At 42.1% G+C, this 25,769-nt stretch overlaps 1 protein-coding gene across 3 annotated transcripts in view; it reads left to right on the top strand.

The window, feature by feature from the left end:
* GALK2 (galactokinase 2) overlaps positions 1-25,769 on the top strand; it is an 88,225-nt gene that overhangs the window by 29,828 nt on the left and 32,628 nt on the right. For all 3 annotated transcript variants that reach the window (XM_019533643.1, XM_019533641.1, XM_019533642.1), the window contains 2 exons: positions 17,580-17,678; positions 19,726-19,878. In XM_019533643.1, the coding sequence (XP_019389188.1) occupies positions 17,580-17,678; positions 19,726-19,878 (252 nt within the window). The remainder of the gene's footprint in view (positions 1-17,579; positions 17,679-19,725; positions 19,879-25,769) is intronic.

A 25,769-nucleotide genomic window follows, 5' to 3' on the forward strand; every position in this document is an offset into this window, starting at 1 on the left:
CTCATCCACCCACCCTTGTAACCTGTCTAGGTCTGATTGTAGCCTATTCCTTCCTTCTAACATGCCCACATCCCCCCACATCTTGGTGTCATCAGCAAATTTGAACAGGGTGCTTTTTACCCCCTCGTCCAAGTCACTGATGAAGATGTTGAACAGTGTAGGGGCCCTGAGGACCAAGTTGATGGAATGATTCCCATTGACTTCAGTGGGCACTAGATGAGCCTGAACCAAATTATGAATACAATATATTAATCTGTCCTGAGTTTCAGAAGTGCCCCAAGATTGGGCTTATAAAACTAGATACATGTCTTCACACAAATCAGATATTGGGTATGCAGTTATAATCATGCTGCTGTTTTTGGGTGCATATATCTGAAGCCACTACTAAATATTCAGTCCATATTTAGATCCTGTTTTATGCAAAGTACTTAGCAGAGAATGAGGCAAAAGTAGTACAAGAAATGCGGTACAGAAACATGAAGACAGTTTTTTCTGAATTTACATTTCTCCTATAGTCTGCACATACCTTCTTGTATGTTGATGAATACACTTAGCATTCGTTTTATGCAAGGGAAATTTTGTAGCTCCAGATAAATATTTAATAAGAACAACAAGAATAATAAATATAATTTGTGGTGTCTAATAATGTGAAGTTAATTTCTTTTTTGATGGATCAATTCTTCATTAATTTGAAGTAAAAACAGTCATTCAGTACTGGCCATGCAATGGGATCTGCTAGAGCTGACCTCTAAATGCACATGGCGTTGAATTGCAGATTTATAATAGTTTATACTTGGGCCCTTGTTGCTTAGCTCTAGGTTATTTGCTATGCTTTTGAAGGGTTGCTATTATTATTGTTCTTGGTGGAAACATTAACAGCAGCAGCAACAAAGGGTCTTGCTGCTAAATTCTGCTTTGAGCTTTTGCTCTTATGCTAAGGTGCCTTCTACATGTTGCAGGTATTGCACAATTAACTGGTTAATTGTGCAGTTACCTTGAAACCAGCTACACATGCAAACTAGCCATCACACAATAAGAAGCTCCAACCAGCTATACGATTAGACCTAAAAAAATGGGTACTAACTTTATAGCTGGTTGGTATCCAGTTTAAATTTGCACATGTAGTAGGGTATCCCTTGTGGCTGGGAGCTCTGTCAATTGACAGGGCTCCCAGCCAGCCGTAGGGGTGCACCATGCCCAGCCGAGGCTGGGAATTCTGCAACTGCTGGGGACTCTCAGCCCCAGCGGCTTTGGACTGTGGGTCCCAGCAGCACCCTGTAGCTGCTGGGACCCAGAGTCTGTCCCACAGCTATAGGTGATGGGTCCCTGAAATGTGCCTCCTGGCAAAGCCCCAGGGGGACAGGATCACACAGGGGCAATTCCCACCCCCCTCCTCGGAGGATTGCCGCAGGGGTGATCCACGTGCCCTGGGGGTGCAGTAAACCTGCAGGGCAAGAGGATTTTAAATCAATCAATCCTCTGGCCCTGGGGGTTTCCTGCACCCCCAGGGCAGGGAGATTTGTCACAGTGGGGATCCTCCTCCTCCACGGTTTTCTTTTCTTAGCTGGGATGTGAGGGACAGATCTTGGGCCTACTGAAGTCAATAACAGTTTTCCTCCTAGTTTAAATGGGCTTCAAATCACTCTCAACTGCATTAGTTCTCAGCCCTATTAGTCACAAACATGATATAATAACATGACGTATCAAAGGTCAAAATTAATTTTGTAGCAGTTCTGACATATGGATTAAATGAATGTGGTTATCTTGGGATAAAGGTAAGTTTTTTCATCTGAATGTATATCTTATAGTTGTTGGTTCAATATTCTGCTACTTTCTGAATCCTTAGGGCATTTATAGTGAGGCATGGTGATTATTTGAGTTTAAATGAAAGTAATAATTATACACTTCCTAGTCTAGTTTTGTCTAAGGTCTACTTTTGGACTAGGGTCCCAAAATACTTTGCTTTTTGTGCATCCATGTTAATAGGTGGTTTTACATTTTAGCTTTAAGGTTAAATATTTCCTTAAAATATTAGCATGAATGTTTAAATGACTAATGAGTTTGGGGGGACCTTAAATTTTGGGCAACCATCTAGAGACACCTTCAAGGAGTCTTAATTTTAAAGGGTGAGTTCTTAAGCACTTTCTGAAAAACAGGCCCCTTTTGGCTGCCTGAGGTTAGGAACCCCATGCTGGAAATGTTTAAAAATTCAAGTTACTTTAAAATAACTGAGCCATTAAAATAACAATGAAAAAGTGGGAGCAATAGTAGTAGAAAGCAGCTTATATCAATTTTTGGAAAATTAGTGGAGGCCAACATTCACCATATTTCAGTGAAGCATATTTACTTCAGAGGGATTATATATGGGATAAGTATAAATACTAATAAATGAGATAAGTGTAAATAAATAATATTTATCAGCAAGAAGCTTAGGCACTGCTTATTAGTAGGGCTTATGTGAGATTTAAGAGACTAACCTTCTGAGCACAATGAATTTCATCCTGTTGAAAAAAGGCTAAGATCAGGATTCTTGTGAATTAATTCTGAAAACTTCCGATAAAAATAGCAACCTCACACCTTTTCGCTCATTTTCTGAGCTAAATAGCTCAGAACAAGCCTATTTAGGACACAGGACCGGATTTGAAAATTCACTGCAACCTCTCTATGGACTTCGTTGAGTTTGGATCAGAACCATAATCTGTTTTGTAATGGGAGGGTTTTGCTGGCAGTTCTACCCTTTGTTAATCTGAAGTAGGCAGACCAGTGAGAATTTTGGAACATGGCCTTGTTACGTAATTTTCAGAGCAGCATATTATATTTTCACGGAAAGTGTTAGAATAAGGGCTGAGGGATGCTTAAAAAACCAAAAGTTCTGTTCCATGTCAGTGTTGTTAATAGAGAGCAAGAAGAAGCAATACAAACCACAGTCTACAGAAACTAAATTAAGTTTTGTGGTTAGTTTACATTAGGCACTATAAATGACATAACCGAATGGTTTGAAATGAGAGAAAGGCACGTAGAACTCAGCATGTGCCCATTTCCCAACTTTGTCAGTCCTGTGATGCATAAAAAGTTAGAATAGCTTTGACTCTTTGATCCCAAACAGCACAGCAGGAGTTTAAAGATCCCATAAACTAGGGAAAGGAGGAAACAAATCAAATATATCCCAAGCTTACAAAGTCAGTCTGGAATCAGGAGAAATAGAATAGCTAGGTGATGGCTCCTGGGAACATGTGCCTTGAGTATCTCCCTCTACTCCTGTCAGCTCATAGTATATAAGTAGGGTAAAAAAATCAGTGGCTTTAGGATCACACAAAATAAACGTAAGTGTGTTGTTTTGGGCTAACCCTAAGCACCAAGACAAAAAGCACAATGTCAAGAAAACAAAGGAGTCTGCAGTAGAGGAGTGCAGATGCAGGGGCATTTTTATACATGCAAGCGCTGCAGTGCTGATTAATCGTGCCTGCTTTGAAGTGGTGGATCTCTGGCACATTGCAGGACAAAAACATACGTGTATAAATGCTCCAGGTGCCCAATGCAGTCCTGCGGGTGTAGACAGTAGTATTAATTTTTGCCTGATCCAGCCACAGAAAGCAGTGACGCAAGTGCACAGCTTTTTAATTGGCTTAAAAAAAATGGCCAGTTGGGTGAAAATATGATCTCTCATTGCATGAGGTATCAGCTAAATACATTTCAAAATGTAGAGTCTTTTGTAACTTGTGTCTGCTGAGCTCTCAGCTTGTCACTGTTTTCAGAATGGGAGGAGGGAAAGGGAGTAGAGGGAGTTTAGTGTGGGGGAACAGTGAACTTCTGTTTGGTCTGGTAACGAAAGTCAGAACACTTTGCAAAAATTGCTTTGAGTTACAGCTGGGAGTTGTATTTCTGTCTGCACTCCCAAAGCAGTACTTCAGGGTATTGGTGGTTCTGTGCCAGCCCCTCTATACACACATGAATTTCAGCTTCACAGCTTCTGGGGTGGACTTTTCAAAAGTGTTCAGCACTGGCTGTTCAAGTCAGTGGTAGGAATTCCATTGCTTTTAATGGGAGAAGGGTCATGTCAATACCTGAAAATCCCTTCTTAATTTTGAAACCCTTATGCACTAAGGAGTGGTTTCAGAATTGGACCCCTAACCACTTCACTCTTGCCTTAATCTCTTTATCCTGGACATGGGGGTAAGAGCCCTTAGTTACCTAACAAGGGGCTTTGTCAGATTGATATGTGTATTGTGATTTGTACAGTATGTGCTATAGTTAAAATTTGGATTACTTCCAATAAGAGTTCTATTTCATTTACATTTCAAAAATATTTGCCAAAAATCCACCTCAATGTGTTTAGCTTGGTATGGCAAAGCAAAGTTGCTTTCCTATAAATAACATGTATTTTAAGAGAAGGTTAATATTAGGACTGTCAGACCTGCTAGGTCTCCATCTTGCAACAGGAAAATAAAAATCAACAGCTATTAAAAAGTTGTTAGGGTTTGCAGTGTTTATTTCAAATCAGGTGGAACCAGAGCACTTTGGAGCAGTCTGTGTGGTAATCAGAGGCCATAATCTCTATGAACCAGACTGGTAATCTACTATTTAAGTAAATTAAAGGGCAGACAAAAGTCAGGTTAAGATTGCTGTGGTTATGATGACATCCAGATAATATCTGACAAATATTTTTCTGCTTCTGATGTAAGTAAGTTTAATTACCTTGTAAAGTACATGTGAAATACAGCTAATTGGAATTTAGCATGAAAACTCCAAGCAAATTAACCTTATTAATCTCTCCTTTAATGAGGACTAACTATTCTGAGCTTCAGCTAGTATTCATATTTCTAAGTTTCAGCTTATCTTTCTCAATATTTTATACCCTAATATATTTAATATCAGGCAGTATGCCGTTATCATACATTTATTGTGCATAATTGGAAAGAGTAAGAACCATGGCATTAAAGTGTTTAGTAGTGATCAAGTCATGCTGTTTGCACATTCTTCTGCAAGTTCCAAATGCTCCCCTGTATCTATAACTTTATTTTTTAGTATTCTGCTGAGGACCTGATCAAAAACCTCACTGAATTAGATGGAGAAGTTATATGGGGTTTGAATAACAACCTTGGCACTAAAGTGTTTAGCAGAGATCGAGTTATGCTGCCTTCACATTTTGCTGCAAATTCCAAATACTCCTTTGAATTTTTCAGTATTCAACTAAGGACTCAATGAAAAAAACCTCATAGAAATCAATGGAGAATTTATACGGGGTTTAGATTTGTGACTAAATTTTTTACCCTCCACTGTGCAAGTAAATGATAGAAGCCCCAATTCTTTAAAATTAAACTGGACAAAACATTAGTAAATATACATTGGAGATCAGTACTGAACTGGATTAAATTAACAGTAGGATTTCTGCATTTCTAGATTCCATGATTTTCAGGTTGTGCGCACACATTCCCTCATTTGCAGAATTCAAATGATGAAGAAACTTCCTGTAGTACTTAAAGTTATAGAATACTCACCTAGTTTGTTGATTGCAAAAATTATCTAAAAAATATTACCTTTTAAATGAAAAGGACACTGAATTTCTCTTCTAGAGTTTACACTTGCCCTTCACCCTTTTATTTATAAAGTCTAATGTACCAACTTTGCCCAAGATGTCTTACATATAATCACCAGTAGATGCAATTTTATTCTGTCATTTTATAGATAAGGTCACTTAATTTTGTTACACGAACAATTATTTGCCTCTCTCCTACTCTTTAATTGTGTTACTCTTTTAAGGGGTTTAATTTTACATGAGTTCAGTCCTTCAAAGGTTTTCATGAGATTGAAAGCAATTGATCAGTGATACCAAATGTATTAAAAATGACAGTTTAGATATACACGGATAAATTCTGTCCAGATTTGCATCCTGTTCAAACACTTTACATGGGGTGGAAATCTGAAAAATAGAGCAGTTATCTGAAAGCCTCTGTGTGAACAGGTGGACTATAAAAGGTCAGCCTTCCTAGACTTCCCAAACTTCTTTTTTAGCAGGTTGATGTATGCTTTTATGGAAGAATCATGCAAAATGGATGGTTATCCATTCTGTTTTCATTATAGTTTCATTCCAAATCATCAAAGAGATTTAGTTGGTGTAGGTTTATCCCTGACTTTTACATGGGATTTAAAGTAAGTTGCAGTGATGTTCAGCTATTTATGGTGTTTCTGCTCTTTTGTTCTACAAGGGTAAATGTATTGTTTATCCATGGCTTTAGTACCTAAAGACCTTTGAGACTCTGGGCCTTAGTAAAAGTAAAAACAGTAAAAGCTCTGTTATTCAGCATGAGTGAGGAATGGGGGGTGTCGGTAATCTAAAAAAGCTGGTTACCTGAGGCAGGGGTTTTCAGCTGGATGGGAAACCAGGGGCAGTGGTGGAGGCCACACGCAGTGTGGGGTGTGGCAGCGGCTGCATGCAGAGCAGGGGGGAGGGGTGGTGGTGGCCACATGCGGAGCGGTAGCAGCACAGGATGGTGGGTAGCAGCAGCGGTGGCCGCGTGTGAGTTTCTTCCCTCTGCATCCGGCCGGCCGGCTGGAAATTCCAGTTAGTAGAGTGTGCCGGTTACAAAAATGCCGGTTACCGCAGCTTTTACAGCATGAAATTAACCCCATAGACATTAAGGAAACTAAGAAAATTACTGATAAACCTACAAAGAAACATGTTGTACTGGGAATGAAGTATATTAAAATATACTCCAGGGAGGACGACAGTGTATGAAGAATAAATAGGAAGCTAAAGAAAATACAGCTGAGTTGAGAGTAGACCTGAAAGTGTCCATCCATCTCAGAAAAATCCAACAATTGTTTTAGGAAATGGAAAGCAATAATATTCAGCCGAAAATCTTCTGGTACTCACTTTTTCAAAAAAAATCAAAACTTTCCACAGAAAAACATACCTTTTTTAGGGAGAATTTCATTTAATCAAAAAACGACAAAAAGCAGTTTAGATAGAAATGTTTTCACCAGTCTGCTTGTAAATAATTTAAAGAAACCCTTCCACCTAGAAATAACTGCATGTTTCAGAAAAACATGAAACTCCCTTTTATTAGTCTACACTGTGTTTTCATTGGCATGATTTCTCAGGGTAGACTTCTTCATGCTGCCTATATTGGATAGGAAATACTGTGGCTTGAAGATAAAACCATTTTAAGTTGTAGCAATTTATTTCCTTGTAACCCAAGATTGATTTGCTGCTTATCAGGAAGAACTTTAAATTGCTATAAACAAAAAACAGAGGTATTCTGTAGAACTCACAGATCAAAGGCTAATGCAGGTCTGCACATGTGAGCCTACAAATGAGTAATCACTGATGCCTGGAAGAGAACAAATGCTGGTAAGAAATTAGTATTAGGGTGCTGGGGAGGGAATAGAATAGGCTGAGGTGTATGGCTTTGACTGTGCCTGGTTACTTTACCTTTCACCAAATTTTCCAGCTACTGACATCTGAAAAACCAGTTTTAGTTCTGGCATGCGTGAGAATCAGCATCTTGCTCAAATTGCTTATTTCTTCACATCTTTCTTAAAAATACAGACTTTTTTGCACAGCATTAGGCAAGAGAATGAATTTTCTGTGCTGGGATTCTGTTCTTGATAATGTTGTTTTGAACTGTTCTAATTAGGCGTATTTCTGACTAAATGTTGTTGTATTTTCTTTCTGTTGTATACACAAAAAATTCTAAACATAGTATAGTGTATAACTCATTGATACTAAACATCCCCCAAACTCAAGCACTGCCAATCTGGCATGCCTGCATGCCAGGAGATACTCAAGTCCTGATTGCATTTGCATTTATCATGTTGAGGCTAGTGTTGGAGAACTGTGATATTTGATGTTCCTGCTTGACAGACTGGTGATGGGACCTAGTTGTTATATGAAATTAGTATTTTCAGCCTCTGCCAGCAGGAGGAAGAGAAGGGCTGGCAGATCGTGGTAGTGATAATGGATGGTAGGCTTAGAAGTGATGAAGCAGGAGGGAAAGGAAGACACCTGAGGATTTCGGCTGACATGTTTCTTGTCAGGATCATATGACATGAGAGGTGGAAGGATGTAAGGGAAGAACCACAAACAAAGTACAAATCACCTTTGGCTTTACTCCTGTACTGAGGACCTCACACCCTTGGTGTGAATCGTTACCACAGCTCTAGTCATTGCTAGTGCTGCTGTTTTACTGCACATATAGCAGTGGTCAGCAGTCAGTTGATTTCAATCAACTGGTTGATCACAAAGTCTCTGGCAGTCAATCTGAGGCTGGGGGTGCTGAGCACACACACGCATGCATACACATGCCCACCGCCCCCCCCAGCCCAGCAGGTCAGTCTGTGGGGAAGGGAAGGGGTGGTGGTCAGATTGAGTATGGGAGGGAGTGCAGCACAGGCAGAATCAGGGGTTGAGGTGAGTGGGGCCCTGGCTGGAATGGGTGGTGGGAGGATCAGAGCCTAGGCCGCTCATCCAGGGGCATGGGAGGCTCCCACCACTGTATACACCTTGGTGAAGGCCCAGGGGTATGTGTGGGATGGAGGCAGCTGCTGCTACACACTATGCTTCTGCCCCAAGCCATGATGCAGCTGCCCAGGGAGTGGCAGGACACATCATGCCACTCCCAGGCCAGCTGCAGCAGGACTTGGGGCACAAAGCATGGCAGGAGCCCCCCATGTGCCAGGATGAGACACCCAGGATCTACTGTGTGGGGCTTGGCCCCATGTGGAGCACTGCAGGGGGAGTCACGGACTGCACTGCTTGGGTGAGCTCTGCTGCACATACCCTCTGCCCCCTACCCCCCTGTCACCCCCAGTAGGGTACCAGGACCTAGCGCCCAGGCGGTGCCCTCCACACCCAGCATATCCCCCCATGCACACTAGGCCTGTGCGAAGCAGCAAGTATTCGACTGGGCTTCGGATTCGTCCAATTCGGAGGGATAGTGATTTGATTTGTCCAATTCCGATTCCGAGATTCGACTGTTGAATTGGGCCAAATCTCCTCTGAATTGAACAGGCACTGGTGGCAGTGTTGGCGATGAGCTGGGCTCCACCCCACACCTGCTGCCCCAGCTCCACCCCCATGGCTGCCCTGCCTGGCCCTAGCATCCCAGCAGTTTAAAAAAAAAAAAAGCTCTACACTCACTGGATGTAGCAGTAGCAATCAGGGCCTCTGGGGGCCCATGGTAAAGCCCCCCTGCACTGCACAGGGCAGTGGAGATTGCCCCCTGCCCAGCACCCATGCGGCAGCTGTCATATTGCACAGGTGCAGCATGGCTTGCAAGGGCGCCGCGGAGCTCCGCGCACTGTCTGGGAGTTGGAGCCACTCAGACTGAGTGCTGCTAGGCTCTAGGTGACTGCTGGAGCTATCCCAGCTCTTGGACAGCACAAAGTGCCTTGCCAAGCCATGTTGCACCCGTGCAATATAACAGCTGCTGCGTGGGTGCCAGGTAGGGTGGAGGAGATCCCTGCTGCATGGGAGGGCTCTTCCACAAGCCTCCAAAGGGCCCAGTCACCACTGCTGCAGTCAGTGAGGGCGGGGCTTTTTTTTTTCTTTTTAAAGTGCTGGGACGCTGGGGCTGGGCAGGGCAACCACGGGGAGGGTGCTGGAGGAGTGGGGGGGCCAGGTGGGGGTCCCTCCATGGTCCCCTCCCTCCCCTGTCCCCTACTTATTGGCACAGAGCCCAGGTCCAGCTCCCTAAAGCAGCAAGTGGGGACTGCTCAAATCTCCGAATTGATTCAGACCTTTTAATGGGTCTCCTGATTTGATTCAAATTAGGAGATTTGGCACCTGAATCAAGCCAAATCCTCTCCAAATCAAATCGGCTACCGAAGCTTCACACAGCCCTAATGCACATATCCTTCAACCGCTGCATAGGGCAGGATATGCAAGGAGCAGATGGGCTTCACTCACCTGTCCTGCTCCCAGACACTATTCCCAGACTGCCCAGAGCCCCGTGGGGAGTTTTGGTGAGTTGTTGTGGGCAGGGGGAGGTGGTTGTTCAACTGGGCTGCAACAGGTCATCAGAACTCCCCATGTGGCCCTCAGGCCCAAATAATTGCCTGCCCCTGGTTTAGAGTGTTTTTTGAAGACTTAAAATTACTCTTTATACATAGCTCTGGAATATCTAACTTTTGGGATGGGAAATTGTGCTAACAAGTCTTGGGAGTGTAAGATCTACCCTTGCTTTGTGGTTTGCTATGTATTGGTGAACCCTACTATGGATTACTGGGGGGTTGAATTTAAGATGACTATCCAGTAATTAGATTCTAAATGTGGAAAATTATAAATAAATGTATACATTTTCCATGTTTAGAACTAATTATTGGGGGGTCATCTTAAATTTGAACAAACATAGGGAGAAAAACCTCATCTTGAATTTGAAGACATACAATACTTTGCCTGTATTGTGTAGCAAAAACGGAGTATAGCAAGATCAGGACTCAGTACTGGTAGTACTATCTACACCAATAATGCAAAGCCAGTTTTTACCCCAAAAGCTTCCAGTCCAATTTGTGCAAACTGACTTAAGTGAGAGAGAGACATATTTATCTTCTGAGATGTGGACAAGATGATTTTCTCTGTATCATATGCTTTGGACTGCAGAAACCTTTTAATTCAGAGATTCTTATTTTCCCCAGCAGAGCCTCCTTTTTATCAGTTTCCAGGTATAACAACTTGCACTTCTAAAGCATCTCTCAGCTGAGGATCTCAAAGTCCTTTGCAAAGTGTAGCAAATTCTTAGAGAGGAGGTAAAAGAGGTATTTTCACATGACTGAAGAAACTGATACACAGTGCGGTGAAGTGACCTTCCCTGGATCACACAAGATGACAAATTTGAAACTAAAAATAGAGCCCAGGTTCTGCCACTTGGTTCACTGCTTTAGTAATGTGCTCATCCTTGTCCTCTTCCAAATACCAAATCTCTGCACACTGGGGCTCTGTCTTTCTCTGCATTTCTGCTATAGTTCTCACAGCAGCCTCCAGTGTTACAGTCTGAGTTTCCTGTGTGTTGTCCTGTTGCTAGTTTTAGCAAAAAACAAATGTTTGGCCATTTGCTTTAGCAATAAGTGAAAAATTGCTTTTCACACAAGTGATTACCTCTCCTGCCCCATTTACATGCCTGTGCTACTGCTAGCAGAAGGTCAGTCTGTGTAGGCAAGAGCCTGTTTAAATTAGAAAACAAGTTGGGCCTTGGGCCATCTTGTCAAGAGGTTCTGCTCCTCAACCCCTGCCAGTTACTACTTGGTGGTCCTGCCAGTCCTTGTCAGGTTTAAAAAACAGAGATTGCTTGAGGCTTTTGCAGTATTGTATGCCCAGCACATGCAGATTGCTTGCTGGCAAGCTGGGGCCAGGCTGGGACCAGTGCTGAGCCAGGCACAGATCTATAAAGGGACAGGGAGTGGCACTGTGCTAACTGTTAACACTCCACAAGCAAAAGGCTTCCTGAGTTTTTTCTTTCTTTCTGTCTATTAAATAAACACAGGATCAGTCTAACTGATGCAGGCAGTCAAGCAATAGAGGATACTGTGCACCCAGACCAAGAGTGCAGACACACATAGTGCATCTACTATGAAGTAAACTGATTTTACTTTGCAGTAGAAGCGGAGAACACACCGCACAAAACTTTACTAGAGAATACGTCACCATATTCTGTGGTAAAGGTTATCCCTTGGAAAGTAAGGAGTAACTGTGCACTGGTGGTATTAGTTGTGTGTCTAGTCCCTTAGTCATTTCACAGTAGAGCTTTCCTTAATGCAAACCTGCTCCCCCACCACCTCCTGGGCCTGCATTGCGGATAGCTAGCTTAGCAGAGCTGTTTCTGTATCCACTTTTTACTACAGAGCAGTAGGGTTACCATATTTCCAGGATCAAAAAAGAGGATACCGGGGGTCAGGGAGAGAGGAGGAGGGGTATATTATTGTGGGGTGGGGGGTAGTGATGTGCCTGTGCCCTGCCTCTGCCCCTCACTCCTAAGCCCCTGCCCCACATCGCTGCTGGTGCCCCTCACTCCTGCCCTGCAGCCCCCTGCCCTCCAGTGCTGCCGGTACCCCTCACTCCCGACCTGCAACCCTGCTCCCCTGCAGCACTGCTGGTGCCCCTCACTCCTGATCCAGAGTCCCCTGGCCCCCCTGCCCTGGATCACACACTCGCTGGGGCCCACACGCAGAGCACATGACCCCCGACAGCCAGTCACCTTGCCCGCTGCTCCCAGGCCCAAGCATCCAAGCTGCTCACTCCTGGGAAAAGCAGAGGCAAAGCAACCTGGATGTTTGCTTGCATTTTAAAAGCCTGCTGGTACACGAGGACAGGGAGCCAAAAAAGAGGACATGTCTGGGAAAACCGAGACGTATGGTAACCCTATAAACAGAGGAAAATTCAGGGCAAATTATTCAGTAGAGATCCTGTAACCTGTCCACATACTTAGTGAGGTGCCAGTCTCTGAGTTTTGTAAAACTTTTCCTAGAATTCTGCAGATAAAATACAACAGTTTTAGGCCCTTGTGCCCAGAGAAGAATAAACACTAAAAGTGTCTTGACCATTTCATTTCTAGCCAGAATTTCAGAAGCATGGGCATTTGGAAATTCACACCTGGACACATCAGGATGCAAGGTGGACCATGTGCATGCCAATGGTTTGCAAATGGCAAGGCTGATTGCATCTACATTGTGGCCCAAGTCCAGCCATCCTGAATACAGTTGTGACACTAGGGGTTACTGTCCCATATCTGGACACAGGAGACAGGAAGCAGGGAACATCCTGTGGCCCTACCTCCAGCCGACTGAAAAGGGAGCACACAGATCTGAAAACACACGCTCTTCCGTGTACAAAGAGTGAGCACCTACAAGCTGAAGGCGGGGTAGATATAACTTATTGCCTAATTATAAGGTATAGGTTGTGTTTACACTTTCATTAATGCAGTGTAGTGACTGCGCATTAAGTGTAAGTACATGGATAACCAAGTACTAAAAATATGCACAGTAACTTGAGCTACTGCACAGTACGGTATTAGCATGGGTTTTGCCCAGCACGCTACCGCATAGTGTTATTAGGCTACTGCACAGTTAGCGTCTCGTGTAGTTGCACCCACGTAGAACATAATTGTGAACTCAAGCTCACTTCATTGGATGCTGTGAAAGGACAAGCATAGAGCAGTGTGTAAAGTGGAGTGAGGAATCAGAACTTGTGGTAGAGGTGATATTTTTTTTATTACCAGCTAGATTTTTGCAAAAAAAATTCTTTAATTGCAAGCTTCCGGCAATAAGCACCCTTTTTCAGGCATAGGAGGAAAGATTGTAACAGTTCTCCTCTTACAACCTTTTGAAGTGGAGTGTGAGATTTGAATACAAGGGGTGGAAAGGGAGAAGGGAGAGAAAGGGGCTGGGGAGAGGGGGCAGTGCTGGGAGAGAGAAACAAGCAAAGAACCCATAGGGTAGGAACAAATGGGTCACAAAAGCTGATCTAGGTAACAGAGTAAAAATCTGTACATACATGACAATATAATCCACAGATGATTTCTTGTTCCTTAATTTCCCACTCAAACTGGCTTTTAAAATTTTGCTGCCTGAGAAGAGCAATCCTGAGATCAGCTATGTTGTGTCCAGGGGGGTTAAGCATTTTGCCACAGGCCTTTGTTTCTTTTTTCAGCTGATGTCAAATCAGTGTTCATTCATTTTCATTCTTACTGGTAGAGATCACCCTGTCTGTCCAGTGTAGACAACCAACGAGCACTGTAAACCAGTGATGGTGCATGAGACACTGGTAGAATTGCAGGTGAATGAACCTTGGATGTTATACTCCTAGTTATTTGGTCCAGTGATGTGGTCTATGAACATCATGCGGCATATTAGGCTTTGGATCCCTTGCAAGGCATGGTGCCTCAATGAGGATAGGAATGACTTGGCCTGTTGGTTGTAAGATGCCATTTGAGGGGAACAAACCTGCTCTGGCTTCCAGATAAACCCCCACCCTCAAACAATGTAACTCCCATCCTCACAGAGCTTTCTGCCTGACATCAGCTAACTACCTTCACCTACAAGCTTCCATGTGTACGTGGGCCTCTTCTTTTATTTTGCAATATTAGTTCAGGTGTTGTTTTTTTAAAGGAAAAAAAAAGGAACCTCTAAATGTTTGGGAGGGACCCTGATGTGGTAACATTTCTTCTTGATGAAAAGTTTAGGGGTATGAACCTTGGTTGTTCAAAGTTAAACACGCAGTGGTACTTGTAAGGCAGTCTAAGATACAGGCTTAATAGGTTGGAAAGATCTTGCCTCTCTGAGCCTATCAGCAAGAACAGAGAGCATCACATTTGTCATTGCTGATAGTTCCAAAGTAAAACTAAGGGAAAAACAATTTTGCTTAAAATATTCACCATGTGTGGCCTTATTTATACCTAACAAAGATGCAGAAGTGCCACAATCCATGTTTTTTGTTCATCTTTTAAAATATACGAAGAGAGAACAATGGGGAGGAAGGGAGTTGCCCCCGTTGAAGCTTTCTTAGTTGTGTCCTGGGTGTTTTTGAAGCACTGCATAGAGGATTTCACAATCGTCACATAGAGGATTTCTCTATCCAGGAGAACACAAAACACCAGCATACCCTCGCTATGCCTGAAGAAGGGTGTTTGTGCCTGAAAGCTTGCAAAGAACAGTTTTGCCACCTATTTAGTTGGTCTAATAAAAGATACCATATTTACCCAAAGAACCTTGTCTGCCTGTGTCCTTAAACCAACAGGCTACAACCAACACCCCAGAAAGGAGTTATTTATGTTTTTGTGCCTGCAGGAGAGGTAGACCCCTTTGTCTTTACCTCATTGCATCTGTTTAAACAGAGATGCCGATATGGGCTTCTGAGGACAATCTAAACACTCCTGAAGTCTGATTCAAAAAGCTTCTGCCAGTAGAGCTGTAGAGAGCATTTGTTAATGTTTTTACAGCTTCTTATCAACTCAAAGTTTATCAGGTGCTTTACATAACTGAAGTAGCACTGTGACCTGCTTAAATCACCCTTTTGTGGCTTTGCAAGCTACTCAGTCTGATTGCATAGGCCTGTGCACCCACTTTACAGCTTTTTGTCTGCTTCCTGCATCTTGATGGAAATGGAGTGAGTGGACAGGCCTCCCTCCAAGTGTAGTGATTGACTACCTTTATCTGCTACCTTTTACAGTTGTGCGCTGGGTAATGTCACTACTTTGGTAGTTATCTTGTTTAAGGTCACATGATTCCAGATCTCTGGTGGGGAATCTGAATCTGACCTTACTCCTGAGCTGAAAGCTGCTGGTCTGTTAAAATATTTATTCTTGTACTCTCTTCCCTGTTAAGTATGATTCAGCTGTGCTTGATGGAATGAGTTGCTATGGGGGCACAGTAATACAGGTCCTTGGAAGCTTTCATTTTTACTTGTTGGTATAATATGTTCTCAGAACAATCCCCAAGGCTCCTTTGTCTTTTGAACTGATGTCTAAAATACTTTGATATATTTGCAGTGAAAGTCACATAGTATAGATGACAGTGATACTCCACCCTTCTCTAGTACTTTTTCCTCTGAAAGGTGTTCAAATGCTCTGAAGATACTCATAGAGCCGCACAAAAGAACTCACGTTTACAGAATCTGCTCATTTTAGAAAATGAGGTAAATCTCAAACAATCAGATGACATGTTCCATGGGGAATGAAGGGGAATCAGTGATGGGTCTGGCACAGAGGAGGGCTGGGTCCCTTGTCTATTGATTTTAAGAACATAAAAATATGAGCTTATGACAGACATGAGATACCATACATATATGAACAAAATCCATTCAGCTAACATCTGTCATTGGATGCATTAAGGGTAACAACAGACTTAGGTTTATCCCAGGCCAGATTGTCCTGGGCCAGCGGTTCCCAAACTCTGACAGATTGTACACCACCAATTTAAAACAGTACAACCTTAAGTACCACCAGCAAATTTTTGTCATATAAAGTAATTATGATAAATCTCTTAACGTGTACCACTGACAGGTTGTCTGCGTACCACTGGTGGTACCCATACCAGCTTGGAAGCCGCTGTCCTGGGCTTTGACTGACATCAAAACAGGCCCCAGACAGTCATTTACACAAGCAACTTGAATGATAAGGGGTGTAGATTGTAGCCATGTTGGTGTAAGGCCATAGGCAGACAAGGTTCTTTGGTAAATCCGATAACTTTTATTAGACCAACTCAGATGGTTGGGAATTTTTTTCTTAGCAAGCTTTCAGGCATAAATACCTTTTGTCTGCATCTGCAGATACTTCCTCAGCCTGACAAAGGGTGTTTGAGCCTAAAAGCTTGCTAAGAAGAATTTTTCCAACCGTTTGAGTTGGTTTGGTAAAATATATTGGATCTACTCAAAGAACCTTGTCTGCTTGAATAGCAGTTAACTCATATTAACCCCCAACATTGTCTAGGAAAAAGTGTTATTTTGGATACTTCACAGGTACTTAAAAGTGGGACAATGAGCTTGTATTGTAAGATCCCAGAATAAACGGCTTTGTTCCTTGAAGGAAAAATCCAGTGTCTGTTATTAGCCACAATATGCTCCCATTGGCTTCAGTGAGAGCCAAACACTCCCCACCACCCCAAAGCAGAATTTGCCCCTTTGACCATTTGTTTGTTTTTGATTTATACAATGGGATTATGGAGCACTTTTAAGGGCTAGGTTAAGACTGCAAAAAGTAGCAGCAGATGGAGGCAAATCATGTCTTCTGTGAGAGCAACACTTGTTTCAGAAAAAGGCTCTGCTCAGTGTGAGTGTGCTAGAATCAGACCCTGCATGATTTATTGATCTTGGTTGTGCATTCTTTACTAAGGCAAAGCTCCCACCGATATTACCCGTGCCTGGTGTGTCAGATCCCTTGATGGGGATTTCTGTGAATGACTCATACATCTTTCAAGTTCAGCAAGGGCCCAGGGCCTCTGATCCTCACTGCTATGCATTTGCATTTTCACAGACCTGCATCTTGTATATTGGTTTCCATTCCACCCAGAAGGGCACACAAAGAAACAACAAACTCTCCATGTGCCTAAAGAAGGGTGTTTGTAGCTGAAAGCTTACAAAGAACATTTTTTCCAACTATTTAGTTGGTCTAATAAAAGAAATCTCATTTACTCAAAGAACCTTGTCAAGTTCAACAAGTAATTTCTAGGTATAAAATCAACATATTAAATATAGTACAATAATCTGTCATTAATTACTGAGACGAATACTTGGAATTCAGTTAATATTGCAACCAAATATCAGATGTGGGGTAGAAATAGCATGGGGTGGGGATGAAGAAGGAGGAGAAGAGGTGCTCTGGAGCAGCCTATAACTTTGGAGCATCTCACCAGTGAGTCTGGTATGCTTCAGAGCAAAAGGCCAAGGACCATATGGCCCACTGGCTGATACTGGCTTAGATTGAGAAGGGGTCAGACTCTTACGGCATCTGAAGCTTAGTCTAAATGTACTGAATGTGTGGGAAAGGATGATCTCAGAGATATATCATGATCCTCTGTATTCTCTCATAGTATGCAACAAGCTAATAGCATCTTTTATCTTATCTCAAGCTTTACATTCAATGTTTTCTTAGGTGGAACTTGCAGAAATTTGCACCAAGAGTGAACGTTATATTGGCACAGAAGGAGGAGGAATGGACCAGTCAATATCATTTCTTGCAGAAGAAGGAACTGTATGTTCATCTTTGAATGTGAATTAATAACATGTTACAACTACCTGTATGAAAAACAGGAAACAGAAGAAGCTAGTTGAATATTCAAAGCACTACGTATTAGGACTGTGCAAAGCTTCGGTCACTGATTCGATTTGGTGGAGATTTGGCCTGATTCGGCAGCTGAATCTCTGAATCTGAATCGAATCAAGAGACCCTTTAATCTCTCTGAATCGAATCAGAACCCTCCAAATTGATTTAGAGAGATTCGGGAAGATTTGATGATTCAGACATAGATACAGTTTTAAATGTCTTTTTTACATACCTCTAGGTAGCAGGTGGCTTGTTAAGGCTGCGATGCTGGGGTGGATGGAGTATCCCACAGGAGTGTGGGGGGGGGTCCCCAGCACGCTCAGCAGCAGACCTGGAAGTGGATCAGAAGCCGTTCCAGTCCACTTCTGGGTCCACCAGGGAGCGCACGGGGGGGGGGGGTCCTCCACATCCTCCCAACTCAGCAACTGGTGCCTCCTAGGTCTGGGGGGCATCTGGGGTACCCTTGTGGCCAATTGCCAAACCTAAGGAGTACGGGGGCCCCCTCTGCGCACTCCCTGGAGGACCTGGAAGTGGAACAGAAGTACATCTGGTCCACTTCTGGGTTCATTGCTGAGCATGCGGGGGGACCCCGCCCCTCTGTGCTTCTATGGGACACTCCATCCACCCCAGCATCACAGCATTCACAAGCTGCGCCTGGTACCTTGAGGTATGTAGACAAAACATTTAAAGCTGCATCTATGGCTGAATCACTGATTCTCCAAATCAGCATCGAATCTTCAGATTCAGACGAATCAAATTGGGGACAGTGATCCGAGTTAACTAATCAAGTTATTGTCCCTGATTTGGGTCAAATCCAAATCTAAATCAAATAGGGCTCATTTCCCACACCCCTATTAAGTATGTCCACAATGAGTGTGTATACAAGATACAGATGTGTGACATGCTTGAAGGACTAAGATGAAAATAGATAAAGAAAATGGAAAGGGTATATGGGAAAGGAAGAGATGCCACAGGAGAACATTAGACTGTGTTGAACAACTGATTAATCTCTGAACCTGGAGAATTTCCCATGCCAGATAGCTTGTGTATCCTATATTAAATGCCAGTGTGATGGTTAGCAAAACAATTCGCTTGGAGGTTCTGGCGTGGGAAAGGCTGCCAGATCCACCCCCTGATGTGTGCAGTGAGCCGAGCTGATACAAGCAGCAAAGTTTTTGACCTTCTGATTGTCTAAAAGCCACTTTACATGAGAAAGCACTGATCCTGCAATCTGCATGGAGAGCAACAGTGCATCAGTCCTTTGGCACTGAATAAAATGGGGAGCAGGAGAGGGTGCTAAAATTTGTACTGCATCAGCAGACACTGGCTGCTGTTTATTTCTAGCCATTTGTTTTGCATTTCAGGTTCCTTGAAATATGGCATGCTAGGTGTCCTCCTGAAATATAACCTATTGTTTAAGTGTTTAAGCTATGGTTATTGTGGATAAAAACTTGAATTAGGACTTTGAACACTCCAAAGACTGGGGCTTCGGTGATATCCAGATACAAGGATTTGTATTAAGGTCCAGTATTTGCTCCAGTATTAAGGTCTCAATTCGTATGTTCAGCAACAGCCATGTGCTTTGGTGCTGCTGCATTGGCTCCAGATAGAGTTAAGTTTCCCAAAGGCTAGCCAGAATCATCTTTGGAAAAAAAAAAGGTAGTTTGAAAAAAAGTGTCTGAAACCAGGCATGAAAATAGATTAAGTGGGGTTCTGCGGTACTCTCTGAAAAAGTGAGGACTTTTAATAGATAGATGTTAAATTCCGTCTCTAAGAAAGAGGTATGAAATAAATGTGTAATTTGGTCATTGGTGTTAAATAGACATGAAACTGCAAGTAAAAGCTATTTCCTTCATTTAGTGTCTGTATGTTCCTGAGGCTGAAGAATAATGCAAATTTGAATTTGATTTATTGCACTGAGTGTACTGTTAGCTAATAGTAAATTACAACTGACCATTAATTTTCTTTTCAATAGGCCAAGCTGATAGAATTCAATCCACTGAGGGCAACTGATGTGAAGCTTCCAAGTGGAGCAGCCTTTGTTATTGCTAACAGTTGTGTTGAAATGAATAAAGCAGCAACTTCTCATTACAATATTAGGGTAATGGAGTGTCGTCTGGCCACTAAGGTACTGTATGGTTTTTGTCAAACCCTAATGAAACCTTCATCCAAATATGTGCTTTCCTCCACCCCTGACCAGTGCGGGCTTTGTTTTAACACTTTGTTAGGTGCTGCTTTAAGTGAAATTCTTATCTCCCTGAAGTTAGGCTCCTTCATCTCTATGCAAGTCAAAACTCATACAGAGTTCAGGGAAAGTGTAAAGAGTCTAGGATCAGGCCCTGCTGTGGGCTAGATATGGGGTTCTGTGGTTTAGCACTATTTATTTTATTGCCTGCTACGTCTGGACAGAGAACAAATTCACTCCTTTCCAGGAAAATATTCTCAAAGAATAAGAGTAGACAGTTTCTAAATAAATCTTAATAATGAAATGGTAATAGTACCACAGAATGAGGTTAATTACTCTCTATGCCTGTATGTTAATATACATGTATTTACGAGGCTACATGGAGACCAATCAACAAGGATACAAGTCAGAAACATGCAAATATGATGGGAAATGTTGATTAGAAGCATATTTATTACTATTGCATTTAGAGATGAGTTTGAACCAAAACCCCAGACTTGGACTTGAATTGGGATGCCAATTCACAGCTTGAGCCTCTCTCTAAAACATATTGAATTCAAATACTCCAGACATTGGAACAGTTTAGATTTGGTTTTGAATTTCAAGTCCCTGGGTATGAATATTTTAATATGAGGTTTTGGTTCAGTCTGTCCCAGAAATATAGGGAATTATTCTTTTCTTGGTTCAACTGCTATAGACGCAGGATAAACACATAGATTCGTTGGAAATAGGCCCAATTTACATAAGCCCAGATGAGAATTATCAGTTGTACTGTGCAACTCATTGCCACAATATGTCATTGGGATCAGAATCATAGCTTGATTCATAAAGCAAGTGGACATCAAAATCATAGCTTGATTCATAAAGTGAGATGGATAATAAGACTATCCAGAGTTATCACAATTAATGCTCAAAAGAATTTCAGAATAGATACAAAGCCTCCTGCTTCAGGGTTTAAGCCAATCTCTGCTGAAAGGGGTTAGGCTGAAATTGTCAAAGGGACAAATTAATTCCAGGGTATTATACGACATGGTGCCTACAATAGTAGGGGAATGGCCTTAAGGATTTAGAACAGTAGGGACCAACCTTTTTGACAGACGTGCCGCAAATTAGCCTTACATCCTCTCAGAATACCGCTCCAATCCCCTTCCCTTGCAAATGTGATGCTCTGCTTTCCGCTCCCAGCCCTGTGTGCCTTAGCTGATCTGCAGTTTGAGACTTGCAATTGTTTGACTGAATAATGTCCCAGGTTATGTCTGTTTACATAATTTTAGGAGAGAATCAAATTTTCAGCTAAACTTTGTAATATGCTGAATGTGTTGAACTTGAATAAAAGGTATTGGAAATGGTGTATTTTACCGGTATTTAAAAGATGACAAAATACTGATAGTGCCAATGGTCTCACCTGATCTGACTGCCATTGAAGTAGTCAGTAAGATTCTTATTGCCTTTCATGGGACCAGGATCAGGAACTCCTGGCAAGACTGACAAACCTATGACTTGGGGCGGCTAAATAATAACTCTAAGATAAGCATTGCCCCTTGAGGATTTTTTTTTTCTTTTCAAAAAATATGTTGCCTAACAGGAAAGAATCTTCACACCTAAGCTATTTTAATATGCTACTCCAGATACCAAATGTGTTACTGGCAAAACCAGTTCAGATATTACTTCATCCAGCAGGTGATGGGAATTGTATCATCATTTTTTATATTGTTTAAAACTAATTTTGCCCTGTTCTGTAACATGCAAAGAGCACTGAGGGAAAGCAGCTTGCTATACCACCTATTAAATATGACACAATATCTGAAAAAGTACCTTTAACAGATGTGTCATTTTAAGGAAACTAACAACCTACACCTGCTTTTTTTTTTTTAAAGCACATGGTGTCCAGATGGATAGTTGCACGCACAATAAAAAAAAAAATGGTCAGGCCAGAAAAAAGCCTGTCTCCTTTCAGAACAGGTCACAGTGGGGTGAAAGTGGGCATGGAAGGGAAAGCAAGGTTGTCTTTTAGGCACTATTAAGACAATAGAACCATGAAATAGCTATGAAACATCTTGGCTTGTGCAGCCTGGATGTATAGGGGATTCCTACCAATGGATGTCTTGATTTTTTCTTTTGCTTCTTTAGATCTATCATTTTTTATGCTTTTTGCTTGCAGACATTACAGATGGATAGTAGGACCGCGCAAAGCTTTGGTCCCTGATTTGGTGGCCAAATCTCCAAATCTGAATCAAATCAGGGGAACCTTTAATCTCTCCAAATTGACTCAGAACCCTCCAAATCAGATTTGGAAAGATTTGTTGATTTGGACATAGACACAGCTTTAAATGTTTTTTCTGCATATCTCTAGGTAGCAGGCAGCTTGTGAATGCTGCGATGCCGGAGTGTCCCACAGGAGCATGGGGGGCTCCTCAGCATGGTCAGCAGTAGACCCGGAAGTGGACCAGAAGCAGTTCCAGTCCACTTCCAGATCTTCTGGGGAGTGTGCAACTGGTGCCCCCTGGGTCTGGGGGGGGCACCCAGGGTCCTCCCTACGGCTGATCGCCAAGCTGGGGAGGCGCCAGGGTGCTCCCCAGTGGACCCAGAAGTGGACTTGCAGTCCACTTCTGGGTTCACTGCTGAGCACGTGAGGGCCCCCCAGCCCATGCTCCTGTGGAACACTCCATTCGCCCCAGCATTGCAGCGTTCATGAGCTGTGCTGGTACTTGGAGGTATGTAGAAAAAACATTTAAAGCTGTGTCTGTGTCCGAATTGCTGATTCTCTGAATCAGCATCAAATCTTCAGATTCAGATTCGGGTGAATCAAAATTGGTGACAGTGATCTGAATCAACTAATCGAATCACTGTGTCCAATTTGGGATGAATCTAAATCGAATAGGGCCCACTTCGCACACTCGTAATGGATAGGGGTGCCAGTACAGCATACTCCCAATTCCTTTGGTTGGTGACGGACATAGTGAGGTTTCTCAGTACACTGAATCCCTGATTACCTTCAAAAGATTGCATGTCTTGGTGTATGCTCTCTTCATTTTGATTTCTGAGAGATTCAACCTTTTTTCCCTTATTCTGTTCTGTACTATTAAAGTTTTTATGCCATCCTTATCACTGCAGTATCTGACTGCCTTCCAACAGTGCATTAAGTAACATGATGGCATCTGTCAGATGTTACTCCAACTGAAATCAGCAGTTGTTTCTGAAAGGCCTGTTGTAGGTCACAGAATGTCTAGGTAACCATAGTGAAAATTTAGGCCCTCTACCCCTTTGTACTATGTTTTATTTTATTCTCATCTAATGTCCTTCCTATTTCCAATTTTAATCAGCTAATGTTTCTGATTACAGAATATGCATATGCTCCCAATGCCTCTAAGCTATGACTCTGTCCTGTTACCAGGTCTGGGGTTGCATGGGGTAGGAGTGAGTGGGTAGGGATTGTTTCTGAGCAGTAGTACAGACATACCTTAAAGATCCTTTAGATGCAGCTATATGAGGGCAAATTAGTCTGTGAGTATTATTGTTACATAAGCACTAAATATTCACCAACTCACTTCCAATCAGGCTCCCTTTTGTTTATATTTGTCCCGTCGTTTTCTGGGATATGTTTTCCTTTCACATTTACTTGTACTGTCCCAATGTGACTATGCTATTGAGCAATAACAGGGTATAATTTAGCAGCTATGAGCTAACTGGCTGTTACCCAAGTTCTTAATCCATCTAGTCAATAACTTCCTGGGAATGCCAAAATGTAGCATCAAAATGGCTTTTGTAAAGCTAACATAAGGATTCTTTCCCTTGTTTCCCCCTCTCCATTTACTGTATTTTGAGCTGCTGTTGATGACCAGTTTAGGGGGCTTTAAAAAAATAAATTCCTTTTTCCACTAATAATTTTTCCCCAGCGATGCAAAAGCAGAAACTTTATTGTGATGAGCTTAGAACATTTCCAAAAAATACCAGTTTTCAAGGGATTGGTTTCAGTTCAGAATATTTAGTTTGTTGACTGTCACCACAGCAAGCTCATTTTAAGCATAGCATTTCTTATCAAGAAATTGGGAAGCAATAGTATAAAACATTGGTAAGATACTTACTGATAATTGGCTCATTCCTTAAAATGATAAAAGGCATCATGTTTTAGAACATTTTTCTAAGTGTAAAGGCCTATTTAATTAACTTCCACTAATGGAGGCTAAAGGATTGTGATCCTAAGATTATAATAATACTATGCCTCTATTTGTTTAGCACTTTAAAACTGAAAGCCTCAGTCATTTTATGACATTAATGAATTTAAGATTGTAAAGATAAAAATAACGATATGAACTAAAATTTGATCTTATTTTATAGGCAGGTTCAGACATCAAGACCATGAATTTTTGGTGCTCTGCCGCTTTGAAAATGAGACCATGAATTACTTTGCCAGTATTTCATCAGAAAATATCCTCATTTCTCGAGCCTATTGTTTTAGACACTAGATCATGTTCCTGATGTCTGTCTGTCAACATGTTCAGGCTGTGTTTTAGAAGGCTGCCAAGCCCTGTGGCTAGTATTTCATGCGGCCTACTCTTCTACTCTAGGAGTCTCCACAGAAAGTCACTAGATGGCACCAAACATAGTTAATTTTTATATACTGCAATAAAACAAAATTGAAGAAGTCCCTGTAAAATAATGTGTGAAGAGAAATGGGAAAGCAAGGAGCTACAGCAAGTAACTGGGCAACAGCTCGTTGTTTGTATGGTCTACCAGTTTCATGAGGTTATTTTGTACAAATCATGTGTAGACCTGTCCAGAAAACCTCAGAAACAGATTTCTTGTTAGACCCTATTCAGCAAAGCAAATGCTTCAAACATTGATGTTAAAGTTCAACACATGCTGAAATGCTTTGTTGAGCTGACTGAAATCTTAATGGTTTCTTACAAATTCAACTCAAGGCCAGTATTAATTGAAAAGAACAGAACTTGATGGGTGAAATAAGTGGGAGTTTTGACCTTGACTTCAAGGGGCTCCAAGTGGGGCTCCAAGACTTCACCCCAGGCTTGTTCCGTATGCTTTTTTAACCCCACCTGTTCCCTACAAACAGAGATCCTGATCCTGCATTTCTCGGGGGTTTACCTGTGATTTCAGTGCTGGTGAATCAGAAGTAGATAATCCAGTCAAATAGCCCTGGAACGACCTTATAGATCTCTCTCTTACTAGCAATATTGTTTTGAAAAATGCCATCATGGGCTAAATTGAATACATTTTCTCACAGTAATAAGTGAGAGTCAATTCTGTAGTTGCTGTGTTGGTGTTTTTTTGTTTTTGTTTTGCTTTATGTTCTGAATTTCCAAGAAAGTCTTTAAAATAGCAAGTGTTAAAATAGCAAGCATCAGCTACCATAACAGCACAGAGACAGCTAATGCAGTATACAGGTTTCCCTCACTTTATGCAGTTCTGTATGTGTGAATTTGCTCTTACGCCATGACCGTTTTTATACCAAAAATTTACTATATGCGAGGTAATTCACTCTTATGCAATCGGTGTGGTGGAACTGCAGTCAGCTGCTTTGTGCAGTGAATTGTGGGAGTGATGAGCACCAAAATATAGTCTCCTGTGTGGATCTGTGCTCCTCACTTGTTGTTTGTGACGTATTCATTAGGGCTGTGTGAAGCGTTGGGTGGTGATTCAATTTGGAGGCGATTCGGCAGCCAAATCTCCAAATCCCAATCGAATCAGGGGACCAGTAAAAAGGTCTGAATTGATTTGAAGCTCTCTGAATCCTTGAAAAAGATTTGGAGAGCTTCAATGATTCAGAGAGTCCCCGTTCAGTGCAACAGGGAGCTGGAGCCGGACTCGGAGCTGGC

Source organism: Crocodylus porosus, unplaced genomic scaffold, assembly GCF_001723895.1.
Source record: "Crocodylus porosus isolate Cpor-Errol unplaced genomic scaffold, CroPor_comp1, whole genome shotgun sequence".
Lineage (NCBI taxonomy): Eukaryota > Metazoa > Chordata > Crocodylia > Crocodylidae > Crocodylus > Crocodylus porosus.